The 16728-nt window shown below is 38.5% G+C and overlaps 1 protein-coding gene across 13 annotated transcripts in view; it reads right to left on the bottom strand.

The window, feature by feature from the left end:
- The window catches only part of EPB41L2 (erythrocyte membrane protein band 4.1 like 2), a 77934-nt gene that overhangs the window by 18287 nt on the left and 42919 nt on the right, over positions 1-16728 (bottom strand). For 7 of the 13 annotated variants that reach the window (XM_028723408.2, XM_077926000.1, XM_077925996.1 and 4 more), the window contains 6 exons: positions 14354-14441; positions 12279-12431; positions 11071-11168; positions 7086-7258; positions 6228-6397; positions 182-244 (listed from right to left, as the gene is read on the bottom strand). In XM_028723408.2, the coding sequence (XP_028579241.2) occupies positions 182-244; positions 6228-6397; positions 7086-7258; positions 11071-11168; positions 12279-12431; positions 14354-14441 (745 nt within the window). Of the gene's footprint in view, positions 1-181; positions 245-444; positions 478-4326; positions 4969-6227; positions 6398-7085; positions 7259-11070; positions 11169-12278; positions 12432-14353; positions 14442-16728 lie in introns of all 13 variants that reach the window. The other 6 variants (XM_077925995.1, XM_077925998.1, XM_077925999.1 and 3 more) reach the window with 3 other exon arrangements.

Raw genomic sequence — 16728 nt, 5'->3', positions numbered from 1 at the left:
CAGCTGCATACTTAAATTCATTCATTTATAGTGACTAAGATTGGTTTTCAACATGCATGTCCAAGTCGAACACCCCCATGCATTTCATGCACTGTGCCTAGAACAGCCTGCAAGTGACCTCCAATCTCATGCAGCCTGGCAGCCCATGAGGACAGAAAAGTACTCCTTAGATTATACAAACCTCCAACATTAAATTGCTATGTCTGACATAAATATTTTCCCCATCTATTCTCAAGGAAAAGGTCTGTAAAATTAAAGCACACACAAAAGAAGACACGGAAAAACAACAACCCATGATCATCAACACAACAAAAAAGTGTTTTAAAGTTCAATAAACGGGGCTTTTAAAATAAAACAGGGGTAGCCACTATGCAAACATAATCGACAGCAGCCTCAAGCACTGATAATAGCAGGCAACAATCAGGTGTAATTGAAAATATCCACCTCCTTGCGAATTTCCTCCTCTTCTATCTCTGCCTATGTAGGCCCAGAGGTCAGCAAAAGAAAACACTCATTAGTGTAGACACTGAAGTAGCACATGGTCTTTTGTTTAGAAATACTACAAACAATGTGCTCTATTTACAAACCTTTATTGTTTTTGCCTCGGATGCTGCTCAAGTTATTAAACCACTGCAGTCTTCCACCTACAACACTGTAGAAATGGCTGAAGTAATTTTTGGTATAGGTGAAATGGAAAATGGAAGATTTGTCTGTCTCTCTACAACCATTGTGTTCGTTTATTTTTCTCCACAGTTTTAAATAATTTTTTAAAATCTGAAGGTGAAGAGATCAGCTTGAATTCTGAACACTGAAGAAGAGTGATTGCAATACCAACACAGAATGTATCTGTAGTACATGCTTTCTGTTAAAAACTATACAGGGGAAATTACATTTGTATTGTTAAATGCTGAAAGATACCAAGAGCTTTATTTGAATGGTTTGTTTTATGCTTTTCAGGATATCACATAAAAATATATACTGCAGACTTCAGGTATAACATTAAACCATCGTTTTGGGCTCTGTGAATGAGCCAAATGCTTGTGCACTCCCTTCTCCCCACACACTCCAGCTTAATAACTTGCTCTTTAGTTCAAACTAAAGTTTGCTGTTACTTACAAACCACCAGGATTATAAATCAGTTTGTAGCTGAATGCCAGTTTTTGTCTGGAGGGAAAGCACAAACCACAGTTCAGTGCTCTGGATGCAACAGAAAATTATGGTTTGCACTAAATAGGAAGTAACAAACCAAAGTGAAACATGAGATGAGAAGAGGAAATGCAGTACATGAGCAGAAGCTTTGTTCATGTAATATCAAATTATGGCTTGGTGTTATAGGTTAGCTAACCAAGAGTGACTTGCAAGAGGCATCTGGAATACAATTTTAATCAAAGTAATTATGTCCCCACAAAATAAGAATGAATCAAAATATGAATTTCCAGCTATTAAACCAACCTCTATTAGTTTAAGGTCATTGTTTTAATAACTATTTTACTTTTATCACACACATCTCTTACTAGTAACTATATGAAAGGGAAAGTATAGTATGTACCAAATACATTATCAGGATATATTTATCCCAGTCCCACATTTATCTGAGGTTTTTGGAATTCTTGCTGCAATGTAGTATCAAAAGTGTTTAATTGATTAAATGAGCAAATAGTCACCATAATACAGAAATTGGCATATTAGATTACACTGAAATTAGGGATACAAGTATCGCACTGAACACAGCTGTATATAGCTGTCCTATGTAGAGTTGGACCACTGGTTTAACTGGCCCAGTCCTGTCTGTGTCTGGTTGGGAACAGGTCTCCAGATTCTCAGTGTAGTTATGCACACTCTTTTGGGGTTTCTATAAATGTTTCCCATCTTGCTGTCTGACTTTCTTCAGAAACTGTACAATCATTTCTGTCTGATATATTTTTATAATTCTGGTATTATCAACCACAGGCAGCTAGCTCACCGCAAGGATTTCCCTGCTTGAGAGGCTACAATTTTCTGCTTTAAATCTTCATAGTATGCTTTTTTTTAAATACTGCAATTGCATTTGCCCTATGGAATGCAGACAGTGTTACCCAGTCAAAGCATATGGACATAGTCAGGAGGTTTAACTTATCAACATTAACATTAAAGTATAGCTTTTTAAAAATCCATGCATATATAAATTGCTTTCAATGTAATCCTGACAATTTTAGCCAAGTAGGAGTATGCTAGACTAAGGTAGATTAATATAATTTTGTATCTGACAATGTTAAAATTGTACTGGTCAAAATTCAACACCCTCTTTAAAAACTAAAACAAAAAAAACTTCTCTCTCCACCCTCTCTACAAAAAGCTAAACTGAATTTCAGAACTGACACATGGTCAAGTTCAGATGTGATGAAAAACAATGGTTTTATTGAACGTATATAAACCTTTGGCCTCCTATTCTCTCAATTAACCACAATTTATCATTATGCCCAAAGCATAAACTATTATTAACCCTAACTCAGACCTTGGAGCCGAAATTGCATGCCTGATGTACTTTTCTACTGCAGATTTTATGCAGAACTGAACACAGTAGTAAGCAACGGCCCCAAATTTCAATCACTTATTTTTTTTCCAACTATATCATTTACAGGTTTCTTTTGGTACATGTATGCACTGAAAAGGTACCACAAAGAGTTTATTGATTGAGCTATGGAGTACTTTTTTCACCCACAAATCTTAAAATATTGGGGCACTTCCTCCCCTCCATTAAAATCTGATCCAGTGATGCAGATAAAAGTACCCCCAAAGTTTCATTTTTTAAAAATAATCATTGGGGCAAAAAAATGCTTTTTTTGTTCCAGCTTATGTTAATGAATTGGAAAAAAATCTCATTTAAAGAGAGAAAAAACCGACCCAGGGAAAGACATTTTTTTTACACCAGACCTTTTGGTTGTGGAATATTTTACTTCATTGGAATGTAGGTTGGAGTAGAAAAGGCACCACTTAAAACATTTTGTTAAGTTTTATTATACATCTGGGTTACTAGTTCATGGAAATAAGCCAACAAACCATGGTTTGAAGTTCATTTGCTTCTTTTCTACTATAGTTTACTAACTTGGTTTAGATGTACCACCACTTAATCGTAGCTATCAAAAAATGGAAATGAATGCTTCCAATATCTCTGTGGGTGTAGCAAATGACAAGCACACAAGTTCAAGGCTCACATAGACTCATTCTCAAAATGATAAACAGTTGCTGAACTTGTTCCTTGAAAAAGGAATTTCAAGTACTTGTCAGTGCTAGAGAACTAAAAAGTAGGAGAAGAATATGGATTATGGAAAGGCAATTAAGAAATCTCCCCCCCCCCCTCAATAAATGCTAAGCTGTGTTGCAAAGTACTGTCTAACAGTTAGCTAATATTTTTGGCAGATCCCATGTGAACGTGCCTATCCAGGAGGGTACCTAAGGGTTAATGTTGGCCCATGTCAATCGTGTAGGCTGAGGCTTATAATCTGCCTGCCCATCTGCATGCTCCCTGGGCCATTCCTCCACTGCTCTGGGCGGCCAAGCAAACACACAGGCTCCTCTGACAAGGGCACAAGGGACAGTGGGGGTGGGGTATACTTCTCCTTGCCATGGGGGTAAAGGAGCCTGAGATTGCCTCTGATCATATCCAGAAATGTGTGGACTCAGTGGGTTCTGACAGACATTTTGCAAGGAACAGCACCTTCATATGAGAGATGCACACAGGGCTGTTGTGAGATCGCTGTATCCCTTTTTCAGAATGGCTGCAGTGAAACTGTACACAGCTCTTCGCAAAGATAGTACACTGGAACCTTGGTTCCCGAATGGCTTAGTTGCAGAACAAATCTGCTCCCAAATGCCACAAACCCAGAAATAACTGTTCTGGTTTGCGAACGTTTTTCGGAAGCCGAACATCCGATGCTGCTTCCGCTTGAGTGCAGGAAGCTCCTGCAGCCAATCGGAAGCCGTGCCTTGATTTTTGAACGGTTTCGGGAGTCAAATGGACTCCCGGAACAGATTAAGTTCGAGAACCTAGGTACCGCTGTATACAGCACCTAACTATGGTCTCTCAATACCACTGGGATATAAGCAGTAGATGTATGAGAAGGTCCTTAAAAGGCCCATATGAAGTGAAAAAATTGTGAATGCTTTTTAAAAACACTAGATTTTATGAAGATAGATGCGTAAATATCTGCAGAAGGAATACTTTTTTTCAAAAAGAAAATAGGGCGTCTGCAGCCTCATGCTGAAAGGATGAAGGTTGAATTTCTCTCTTAGTACACCCAAACAAATCTACAGGCAAGTGGCAATTTAGACAACAAAGTTACACACCTCCTCTTCCTCAGCTTTGTCTTTTAGAGCAGTGTCATTAGAGGTGGTCAGAGAAATTGCCTTAGGCTCCAGGTAGCAGAGGGACAGAGCAACAGGAAGGGACAATGTGAGTGAGAAAGGAATAGAGTGGATGGTACAGAGAAGCAGCACAAAGATGAGGAAGAAGGAGGGAATGAATGAGGGAGAAGTAATGGGAACATAATGCTGAAGATAAGGTGGGAGGAACGAGATGCAAACTTCTGGAAGGCTAGGAAAGCTAATGTAACCATTCTCATCAAGCAGAGAAGGGAAATTGAAGGGAAAAGGTTTGCTTGCCCTAACTGGAAAATGAGACACAGAATCTTCATGATCAGTATTTTTATGAGCAGCTCTCTCTATAGCAAGAGGGAGACAATGGTCAGCCACCAAAAGATCCATAAGTTCCAAGTGATTAGTTGGGAACTTCTGTTCATTTATACCATGAACTGGTGCTTCTTTCACAGGGCTGCAGACTATGGTATCTGAGGGTGTATACATGGGTTTACCAAGATGATCATCCTCTGAAATGTCTGAAAATATGTCCATTTCAGGGATAGCAGGTAGGTTTTGGGAACAAAATGAATAAGAATGATTGGGAAGTGAAAGCTGATGCGTGTATGTTGACTGGAGGAGGGGGAGAGTCCAGTCCCAGATGCAGATGAGAGACCATGATATAAATGCACATTTGAGGGGCAGAAGGAATGCACAAAAGAGGGAGGAGGGAAGAAACTTGTTAGTGAGAACATTTATTCAGAGGTAGGGACAGCACTACCATTACAATATGGATGCCACAAACATTCATTAGCCCCAATTGTATTCAAATACAACAACATATAATCCAAATACCTGGATTATATCAGCTCAAAAAGATTTTTATTTTTGCCACCTTGTAGGGCTGTGAAGAATTCTGTAGTTTGGAACTGTAGTAGTGCAGTCACAATAGATGAAAGCAGACAGACATTTAAAGCTTCTACAGAAGGTGGGCAGGGGAGAGACATCAGCATGAGGGCAATGTTTCCAACTACAGGTTTTCCTTTGAAAGTGCTAAATTTAAAAGTGTAACCATCAAAATACAAATATTCCACAGATAATTCAGTGGATTACAACCTTAAAAAAAAAGATTGAATCAAATCTCAAAGTATTCTTAGTAAAGTGATTCCACGCTGTGTGTGCCAGAAAAAGCTCAAATTAATGTATGTTTATAACCTGTCAATATGGAAATGAAAATAAAGTTTAAATGTCCATATCTCACATTGATTCACTTCACATTATAAAATAAATTTCCTAGTATTGTGCTTCAAGCACACAAATGATAAAAGCTAGTATAAAACATGTGTGTTACACTTAATTATGTTTTCTTCTGCACAGAGTTATTCATAGAAGATGGCAGCTGTGGTTGCATAATGTAACTATAGGTAGCACAATTATGAATAAATCATAAAATGAATTATATATGCAAATTGATTTCACTTTCACACAACTGAATGGAGCTAGTTGCAGGGAGTTCTGAAGCAAATATATTAGCTCTGCTCCAGAGCAGCTTATTACCAAATAAGATGTCCTTGGGCAAGACTGCAGGACTTTACCTGCTCTTTCCACAACTAGGAGGTGATGAACACAGCCCCTCTCTTTTTGGTACCAGGTACACTAATCTAGGGAAGAGTAACTGACTTCTAGAAAAACTGCTCTTTAGCAGCTTTCACCAGTTTACCCATATAAACTGGTGCCTTAAGACCTGCCCCTATATAGGTGGGTCATCCTGTGCAAAAAACCCAGCCACCAAATTATTAGCTGAAGTGCAGCTCCACTAATGCAGCAGTTGGTTTTAATACATTTCCAAAATCAATTATTTCCACAAAGCTGAAAAACATCAGCAATCTTACCTTTCCATCTCCTAATTGTGGCATTTTACTTATGCCTCCATCCTCATCTCTACCTTCCCCATCTTTTGATTTGAACTGTCCGGAAGCTTCAAAGATCCTATCACCAGCAGGCCCCACAGCTGTAGCAGAAAAGTCCTTAAGCAGGCTCTGGTCTGCAATGCCCACTGGAGCTACAAAAAAATAGGTTTAGTTAATTCAACTATGTTTGAGAGAAATATTCCACAGTACCTTGCTCTTTATGAGACAAGTATTGTCTATTGTTTAAGGTTCCAGTGTATTCTGTTTTTAGTCAGAAAATCAATGGAAAAAGAAACTGGGAACATGATATGCCAGTAAACAGTTTGGGTGAAAAAAACTTTGGAACATTTTAAAATATAGTGACTAAATGTTGAAGAAAGTGATTTGTTTGTTTGTTATAGAAAGTTGTGAGGTGCTAAAGGTCAGCTATAAAGGTATATTGGCAAATGATAACATCAAACCAATATCACTGGACAATTTTCATACATTCAGGAATGAGGAGATAAATCAAAATGTTGCATAATGTTAATGCTATATTGACAATATTTAGTGTCCACCAGGAGGAGGGGCTCTAAGACAAAGCAACTGTGGTGTTGTAAAAATGAGACACATTCTAATAACTCAGGTCTATGAATGTGTTTCGATACAAAAATGTTTCAATATCCTGGTACATAAACATAATGGTTTTATACCCTCTGTAAGTGCTGGCCCTAAATGCCTTACTAAGCACTATACACTAAGTTCAAACAAGAAGTTTATCTGAATATTCAGTTCTAATTTCTCTGAAGAACCTATGCGTGACACATATTAGGAGTTTACTAGTTTTGGTTAGACTCTTACCACCATCAAGACTCCTGGAAACACGTTTGCTTGAGGTCCGTTCAAAGTACGGAGCAGGTCTGTCTATGAGAGTGCTAGCCTGCCGTGTCTGTGCTTGAGTACGCCCACTGTAGCGGAACTTGGAACCTAGTGTCAGGAACTTGGCCTTGGCAGGCTGCTCTGGAGATACAAGTCTATAACCCCCAAAAGAAAAAGGAAACAAGTCACCATATTCAAAGGTATTTCAAAACTATAAAAAGATCCATATTCCAAAAGCATGTCAGATACCTACTCAGGCATTGTTGCTCTTAGAGCAATGTGGGAGCAGGGCCAAATAAGCAGCCTTGCACCTTATATTGCATATGCAAAGTAGTCCTTTACTCAGTGTCCACACATGGGCTCATGAGCCAAACTGGACTGCCTGGCAGGCCAAGAATGGCTAGTGGGCCAGAGTTCCTCCACCCCTGTCTAATAAACATAGGGTTAAAACATGGAGGTGGCCTTCAAGAAGTGGTAGCTACAGCCATGCACTCGTCTGAGATTAACCTTCTTGCAGGCCCACATAGGGCTAGTGGGAATAGCCAATCTCAGTATAAAAAAAGGACCAAAGTTGTCCATGATTTTTGACTTTTGTTCCTGTTGAAGAGATTAATTAAGAACACTTTTCTTTTTTAAAAAAAATGGGTTGAAGAGCATTTTAAAAAATGTTTCTTTCATTACTGCATGGTTACATGCCACATGCACAGTGGAAAAATGTGAATCATTTTTCATTTACTGACATAGCTCTCCTCTTGCTATAGCAATAATTTCTGTTTTTAATTCTCTACCCTGCTGAGATAAACTTTTAATCTCTTAATAAGAGAAAAACCTAATTACTTCCTTATTTGGGATATTTTCAAGGATGCTTTAATTTACCAATCTTGGTTATACAAAGAACTGAAAAGTATGGGTACAAACTTCCAAAATATTCTCAAAATCGCACAGAATATTAGGTATCTCAGACATTAAAAACAATCACCAAGAAGCACTATATAAAAGTAAATTAAAACTTTCATAAAAATCTTATAGTACAACCCTTACAGACCAGAACTGTTTTAGAATACAAATGAGAGACTGCATGTTTCCCAAGTCACACTACTTCCTGCAAAGGGAGATAACATATAAGAAAGAACATTTGAACCTAGTCTTCTCTTCCTAACAAGCTACCCGAAAATCTGAAATGCAAGTTTTGCATTAGATCTATGTTATTATTGACACCCTGTCTTCAGATAGTAAGCAAAAGTAAATGGATATGTAATATATATTTAATCATCTCTATTTACCCTAAAAATAGTGTATGCATACAAGCATCCAGCACATTCCCCAAAACAAGAACAAAAAAGTTGGGTGCATACATACTAACCTAAAAATTCTGTGCTCCAACATCTGAAGCCCAACACAAGTACTAACCACAAGCCTGGCTTAAGCAGAAAAAGGTAGCATCTGTCAGCTTTCCCCATCAACATGCCCTGTTAGACCCCATGCCTATTTTCTCCAGGTAAAGGAGGAAAACCACAGTTCCACCCAAGATTTCCCAGGCTAGGCAATCTTAACTGGCCCCATGAAGGTTAGTCAACTGCTACTACTAATATACTACTCCACTATGGGAACCTTCTGGTCTGAATCTCCTCCTACAATGGTAACAATGGCAGCTAAAACTACTGCATTCTGCATACTGCAATCAACTCCTTAGAGTCAGCTGGCAAAGCCATTGAGATGACTATGGAAAGATGACTAACTAAAAGCAATGGGAAGATAAGCCCTGATAGTGATGCTACCGAGCATCCATTTATTCAAAAGGGATCTGCATGGAACCCCTGCACAGTATTTCCAGTGAATTGAATGGCAGTGATAGAACAGTATTTGTCCTATCCCCGTACCTTATCTAAGGGGGTGTGGGGTGTGGTTGTGTATGGGTGTAATAAATACGACCTTTCTAAAAAAACAGCTTTAACTATTAGAATTACACTTGCTGCAACAGTTATATTGCTCGTGTTTATGTGAATAGTCTTTCAAAGTCTTGCTGGCATAGCTTTTTTCTTGGAACACACAGAAGCCAGATTATTTTTAAATCAGGATGATTTAAATCTGCGGATTTTCTGCATGGTGACCATCAGTAGGAACAGGATTTGATACATGCAGTACATTCTCCCTCCTTACCCAAACAGCTATTTCTGATTGGAATAGAATCCAATTAAATTGTATTCTATGAAAATGTCACAGAATAAATCTGTAACTTGAAATGGTCTAAAACGAGGCTGACCGGACAGCAAATAATATTTTTTCCCTGTTTAGAGAATGTTTTAAAAGTCAGATCATACTGTATTCATTTATTTAGAAGTAAAATGGAAATATAGTCCTGAATAAATCTGTTTAGGATTACAGCAAAATCCATCGAAACAATACAAAATCATGCTTCCCACTGCCAGCTATGAAAGGAGAACCACCACCTTGAATGACTGCAGAGCCTCTTCTGCTACAGACAGTAGCTGGAGGCTTTTGATTCACGACCAAAACATTAATCTAGCCTTTGGAAACCCAAAGAACATTTCACCAACTTTGGCTGATGCACTAGCGGGACCCCTTCCTGAATAACAAGTAATTCCTATTCTGAGATATTCATTGAGATTACTAAAATGTGCTGCATGTGGGGCTGCCTTTTAAAAGCATCAGATACGTCAGTTCAAAATACTGCAGTGAGATTACCAACTTGTTGCAAAAACAGAATCATATACATGTTTAAACTACACTGGCTTCCAGTCTGTTTCTGGACAGCATTCATACTGCTGGCATTAACCTAGAAAATCCTAAATGGCTTCTGATCGGGGCATCTGAAGAATGGTTTTCACCTGTATTAACCTGGCAGTCTATGGAGAACATAAGCCTAATAGTCTGACTATTGGTGGTTGAGTGGATGACTACTGGAGACAGAGCTTCTTGTTGTGACATTCTTAATATAGAATACTTTTCAAAGATGTGGGTTGGCAACTGTGTTGCTTTCCTGCATGGACCGGGTAAAAACTGGTTTTAATACTGTTACTTTTATTGCTTGACTGTATGAGCTTTAAATTATGTTAAAGCTTGCTGTTTTAATTACTCTTTTTAAATGAAGATAAGCAAATCAAGAAAATGAACAACCAAATTGTCATTATCAGTACAAAATGGTCTTTGTCATCTAGGTATTGCTCCTGGTCCACTCAACTTCCTGGACCTGCATTAAATGCATTATTTATGTTTATTAATGAAGGTACTTTCATCTTATTATGATATAGATCCATAATCTGAGTGATGACCCTGCTGCAGAATCATTTTTATTTAAAATTTATATCCTGACTTTAATTATTTTTTTACCAAGTGAACTGAGGGGAGTTCACAAAACACTTTTTTATGACTTCTTTCCCAACATCCCAATTTCCCCTCCTTAAGAACCACACTCAGAGGAAATCCATTATTCTTATTTGCAGGTGAAGAGTTATGCACAACACTGATGGTGACATGTACAAACTACATATAAAGATGTCATGGGTACATACAATCTGAAATACTGTAGTTTCATATTTGCCAGTTTGAGCTCTCTGAAAATACTACAGCAGTAACATGGTTCATGATTAAAGAGAACATCATATAATCTCAACATCGTTGAGAAGTGAGAAAAAAATACTCTAAAAGTTGTTGTGTTTTTTAGTAATAGTGGAAAATTTGCAGAGGTGATTTTACTCAGCAATGATAGTTAGAAATTTGATGGTTCATGTATTAGGATGCAGGATATTACCAAGTCAAAATAAAACAGAATGTGGGACTCCCTAGTTTGTTTGCTTTTAACAGATTGCAAATTTCATTGAAACAGTGGCAGGGAAAGGGTGTCCTCAACCCACAGGGCATTTTCAATCAAAACTGCCCTCTCAAAGCTGCTATTCTCCCCAGAGGATATGGTGACCCCATAACTAAGGAACATTTTAAAAATTACCTATAAAATGTATGATGCTCCACACAAACCTTCCATAATTTCTTCGCAGCCCGATGGTTTGGCAGCTTAAACCCAATAGTACTCTCGAACTGTTCCAACTATAAAGATTACAAACACCAAAATTAGCACAAATTCTAGAAATCACTGTTGTCTAGTCTTACAATTTAAGAGTGCAGTTATTTCAACTACAGCATATCTCCCTTCTCAAGATTAGAAATACTCCAGAGTTTTCATATTTCTAACATAACAGCACTGCTTGAATTGCATACAGTAGTAACTACACTTTTTCCCCAAAGAAAGAATGAATACATTCACAAGCAACTCTATAGGTAGTAGCCATATTTTTCCAAGATCCAAAAAAGGCAAGCTCTTTCTAAACTAAAGCTTGCTTGCTGTGACAGCAGAAATTGTTGCATGTGTGCTTAGCTGTTTCTCCGTACATATATAACATACTAGTATCATGGTCTATTATAGTAAATTTCCATCAAAAACATGCAAATTGTTTTACTTGCAATATGAAATGCTGCTTACATAGGAATTAATGAAAAGCATGGCACTAGCACAAAGATTTAATAAAAAACCAGAGTAAATGAATGAACAGCAAGACTAGTTAAATATCAGACTAGATAGTAGGATTGTAATTTCCTTCAAGTATTGTCCAGAGTTTCTCAGTTTTGTACATAGTTCAAGCAGGCTCGAAACTACCATGCTATTTTTAAAACTAAATGTTTACACATTTCTCAATGTTAGTTCCAAACGGAACTGACATTTGTTTTTGAAATCAGTAGCAGTTAACTCTCAGAAGCTGAACTGCATGTTATGGGAAAAACCTACTCAAATGGTAGAGTGTTCTTAAACCACATCATGAGCTTCCCTAAATATAATTCAAACCACTACAGTGAGACCAAATCACATAAACTAAGAGCTGCATAATGGCAGATGTGAGAACATGGCAACCTTCCATTACAGTAAGGAAATTTACAAGGCAGGAGTGTCCAATCATCAGAAAGCACACTGCGGACATACTGAAACCTTAATTATCTATACTACCAGGGATGAAACTGTATTTGCTAAAAAACTATACCAAATGGACATATTCCTACATTATTCACAATGCAAATCGCTGTAAGATTGGACCTATTTTCAAAGAACTTCTGGGCTGAAAGTTATAACAACAGAGTGGCAAATTATGCCAGTCAAATGCTTACCTCAGTTGGTCGGACTTTAATATAGAAGTTACTGCGTTTGTAAGAAATCTTCAGTATTTTGGGCCAGGCAAAACGATTGATTCGGAGTCTGTCCTTGTAAATGAGAAGCCCATTGGCACATACCCCTAACATGATGTCAACACCTTCAGAATCCTATCAAGACAATTGTAAAAGTAATTTCTATTGGAATATTGAAGGAATATGGAAAGAAGAAGACAAAAGAGCAGGAAGGTATGCTAAGCTCATCCAAATAACACTTGGAAAATCAATGAGCACTGTATCGTAGGCAGAAAAAAGTCTTAAATAAAGGCTTAAGAAATAGAAGTTTAAAAACCAGAAAAAGTATAATATTGAACTAATACATTTTGTGGTTATGAGCTGAAAAATAACTTATTCTGGAAATATAGAGATAAATAACAAGATTTTATGAGAGGCTGGACACAAGAGAGTAATAAAAGCAGGTTTATCAAAGACTATTATTATTATTATTATTATTATTATTATTATTATATTTAAATACGGCCTTTAATCCAAAGATCACAGAGCAGTAATCTTTGACAGAGCCCTTAAGACTAATGGAGTAGCAAAGACAAAATGTAACCTTTTAAAGAGTCAGCAGAAAGTGATGAGAGATTGAAGCTAAGAAAAAAACAGTGATAGAAAAATCTACACTTTCTAAAGAATAAATCAGTGGTTTTCAACCAGTATGCCATGGCACAGGGGTGCTGTGAGCAATACTGGCCTCTGTCCCTTTTTCCTTCCATCCCTCCTCTGATGCCCTCTTGTGTCTCTGCCTCCCCAAGGCTTGCATAGCTGTTTGCTGCAGCAGCCCTGGCTACAAGCTTCTCAGGCAAATGGTGCCTCTGGGGCTGGCCAGGGGGTGCTTCCAGGCCCCTGTAGGGCAGTGTGAGAAGGCATCTTTCTTTGGGGCAGGGGGGGCAGCTCAAAGACCAGGGGTAGCAGCAGTGGCTGCCTAGAGGGCTCCCAAGGAGAGGGGAGAAGAGGCTGAGGGAACACTACAAAAGGGAGGGTGTTCGAAAAGGGATAAAGGGCTGCCAGTTCTGCAGGCAAGGGGTGACATAATTGGGCCCCTAAGCCCCACAGGGGTGCCGCAGAAAAAATGTTGTTGCTCAAGGGAGCCGTGGACTCAAAAAGGCTGTAAAACTCTAGAATAAACAGAGGCTAGAGGGATACTATCAGTATTAAATGCAAAAGAGAACAGAAACCTTAATAGTTCAACAGAAATCCCATTAAGGCATTGAGTTGTAGCACACCCCTATGTATGTTTAATCAGAAGTCCTTGAGTGTCATGTTTTCCCTCCTGTGGCTTAGCCTGTCTTTAACACATTCTAGAATCAGTTCTGGTTCTGGCTTCATCTCAAGTGCATTATTCTGGGCACTGTATGATTCACAGAAGGGAAGAGAGGAGATGTAGAGATTAGGTTTGTATGCAGACAACACAGAAATGACCAGGAGAAAGAAGGAGGCAAAAGTAAAACTGCAGTCTGAAAACTACAGCATGTTGTAGAGGTATGTGCACATGCATGGCAGAAAATAACAGAGGATGCACAGAGACCAGGGGAGGGAAAAGAGTGACTGAGATGGGGATAGAAAAAGTAAAGAGAGATATAAACTGTCAGGAGTTTAAGCCCTATTTTCTAAAATACAAGCTGGGGAAAAGTCTGTATGGAGCATCTGTTTACTTAAGAGGATTTTTAAAAAGAAAAAAAAGAAAGGGAAAGGCTTATTTTTAAAATGCAATGCAATTGGTTCAATGCAAATGATGATTTTGTGTGAGGCATGTGCAACAGAAAGAAAATGAATGGTTGAATATGGTACATCCTTGCATGTAGATGTATGAAAGGGCGTGAATAGGTGGAGTACGTGTGGATAGCTGGGTATAAATGGGATGTGTATGCTGCTTTGGCCCTGCACAATTTTGGCTTTGGTCCCACCAACTGATGGCATGTGGCCTCAGAAAGTTATTCAGCCTGAATGCCGCATTCCCTTGTGGATAAGGTTCCACACCCCTCTGTTCTAAATGAAATGTCATCTATAGAAATGCTGGCCAATACCTTAGCATGATGTAAATCCACTCCATACATGGAAAGTCTCTTGGCATTTTCTAAGAATTGGGAATCTGCCTGTGCTGGAGTCAAGCCTCTGAAATGATTGATAAAAGAAAATTCACGGCAAAAATGAGTATCAACAACAACATAAGCCTTCCTGCATCAGATCCATGTCCCTACAACAGCCTGTTTCTAGCAGTAGCCTTTTGAGGGTTTAACTGTGATTAGTTATTCCATTTATCCCAGATGCCCTCAACAGCATCTTGTTTCAGCTACACATTCAATCCTAGCAGTCACTGACCCTCGCATCTATAGAAAAGCACTGAAACTAAATGACAGGATACTAGTTAAATGGCATGGCAGATATTATTTAAACACCAACACCGCACCAAGTCTCTCATAAACATTTTGGTTAAAAAAATTCCCCCTCCCACCAGTATGTGACAGCAGCTCCATACTCTTTGGCCAAAACCATCTCTAAAATTTACTAGCTGCTGTTGAACTACCTGAAAGGTACTGGTGGAGTGGTTGGGGCCAACATAATTTAGACCAGCATTTCTCAACCTTGAATCCCTAGACAACTCCTCCCATCATTCCTATCCAGCATAGCTAGTAGTCAGAGATGATGGGAATTGTTGTTCAAGAATATCTGGGACCCAAGGTTGGGAAAGGCTGGTCTGGGCCAATGCAGTTCCTTCAACATATACTTCAAGCCCAACCACTATTCACCCCACAACGCTCCTGCCCACACTTCAGCAGAGCCCTTCACAAACCCCACCTTCTACTAATGGAAGGTGTAAACCTGAACACTCACCCTTTTTACCATGGAACCCCCTAAATGCGGGAAGAGATTTTTTTTTATTTGGTTTAGAATGAACCTTATTGAAAGATTTGTCAAGCCTCCTTTCCAACATGAACCTTACAGAACAAAAGGGGCAACTTCTGCACACATGCGTATCTCACCTGCTTGCAGGAGCATTGCACAATAAAGAAGAAAACAAATAAGAAATTCTTTGAAGAACAGAGTATCGGGAAATTTGATCTAAACTTGTTGCTATTGCAGTGATATCGTTGCCTCTGTCAACAAAGAAATCTAGGTCATAAGCATTTGCTTGTGACATTCTTAAATGTTAAGCCAACAGTAGGAAACTCTTGCCCCAACTGTCACAAATTAGCTGTTACTCTCCCTCTTTCAGAACAAAGGTATATTACCCATAAGCGCTAAGGCTGGAACACATCTAATGTCTGATATTTTTTATATTGCAATTTTAATGTTGTGAGATCTACGGGCATAGGACAGTATAATAATTTTGGCTACAACTGTTACACAGTAGTTCACTGTTGCCTAAAACAGTAACATTTTGCCCAATCATTGCTTTCTCTATCTAGCAGTGCAAATGGCCAACTGGACAGATTTAAGTTTCCTTGCTGAGATTATGGATCGTATTGAAACATATCTGTTTATGTTCTAATCACCATGGGTTTGTGGGTGGGGAGAGGAGCAAAACAACTTGAATGCAAGTAAATCACAGAGAGGGGAAGTCTTTTTAAAACATATACACAAGGTTCCAATTACTTGCAAAATGTATGAGTCTGGCTAATTATATTTTGTAGATTCCTTCTGTGAAACCTTCCTCTTCCCTCATGTGATACAAAATGTTCAGTTCCTCACAAAGCTAACTACATGAAGTACCCAATGATTTCAGCAAAACACACACTTTGCTGGGGGCACAGTCAAGTTAAAATTACTTGCTTTAGTCCTACTAATTTCAAAGACAAGTGAAGCGTATGCTACCCATCACTAGTCAGAACATAAATTGCTTGGTTTTGGCTGGATGAAGCCCAGTGTTCAACAACGCAACCTTAAAATATGGATGACAAGAGTAAGCCTGTGCTGTTGCCACTGAGTGCAGTGGCGGAAGAGGATAAAGTTATACCCTGTCACAACAGTATTATACCATATACTAGCAGTAATAAAATGGAGAGATAACCACAGAAGTTGCCTGCTCATGAATGGGGCTGCACACCTGAATGGCGCAGCTCTAGCATTATATAATCTCACAAAACATTTTTTGCTGGATTGGAAAAATCATAAAAGTAATTTATGAGTGAAAAACTCTGATGATGTTTTTCTCTAGATGATTAAGCCTACACTGAAAACAATCTACCTCTCCCCATTACATCATTCTTGTACACAATCTCTGGGGAATACTGAGGATTTATTGGTTTGAAAAATGTTACCATACTATTCAAATATACTTGGATATTAACTCCAGAACAAGGGAAAAGAAAAACAAAAGTAGCTCAGATATGAAGCTCTGTAGTCATAACTGCAAAAGTTCATGATGAGGACAGATGATCATCAACTGTGGTTTCAATTT

The sequence above is a fragment of the Podarcis muralis genome, chromosome 3 (genome assembly GCF_964188315.1).
Source record: "Podarcis muralis chromosome 3, rPodMur119.hap1.1, whole genome shotgun sequence".
NCBI lineage: Eukaryota > Metazoa > Chordata > Lepidosauria > Squamata > Lacertidae > Podarcis > Podarcis muralis.
Note: the sequence above shows the minus strand (reverse complement) of the source record. Positions and strands in the feature narration are given on the sequence as shown.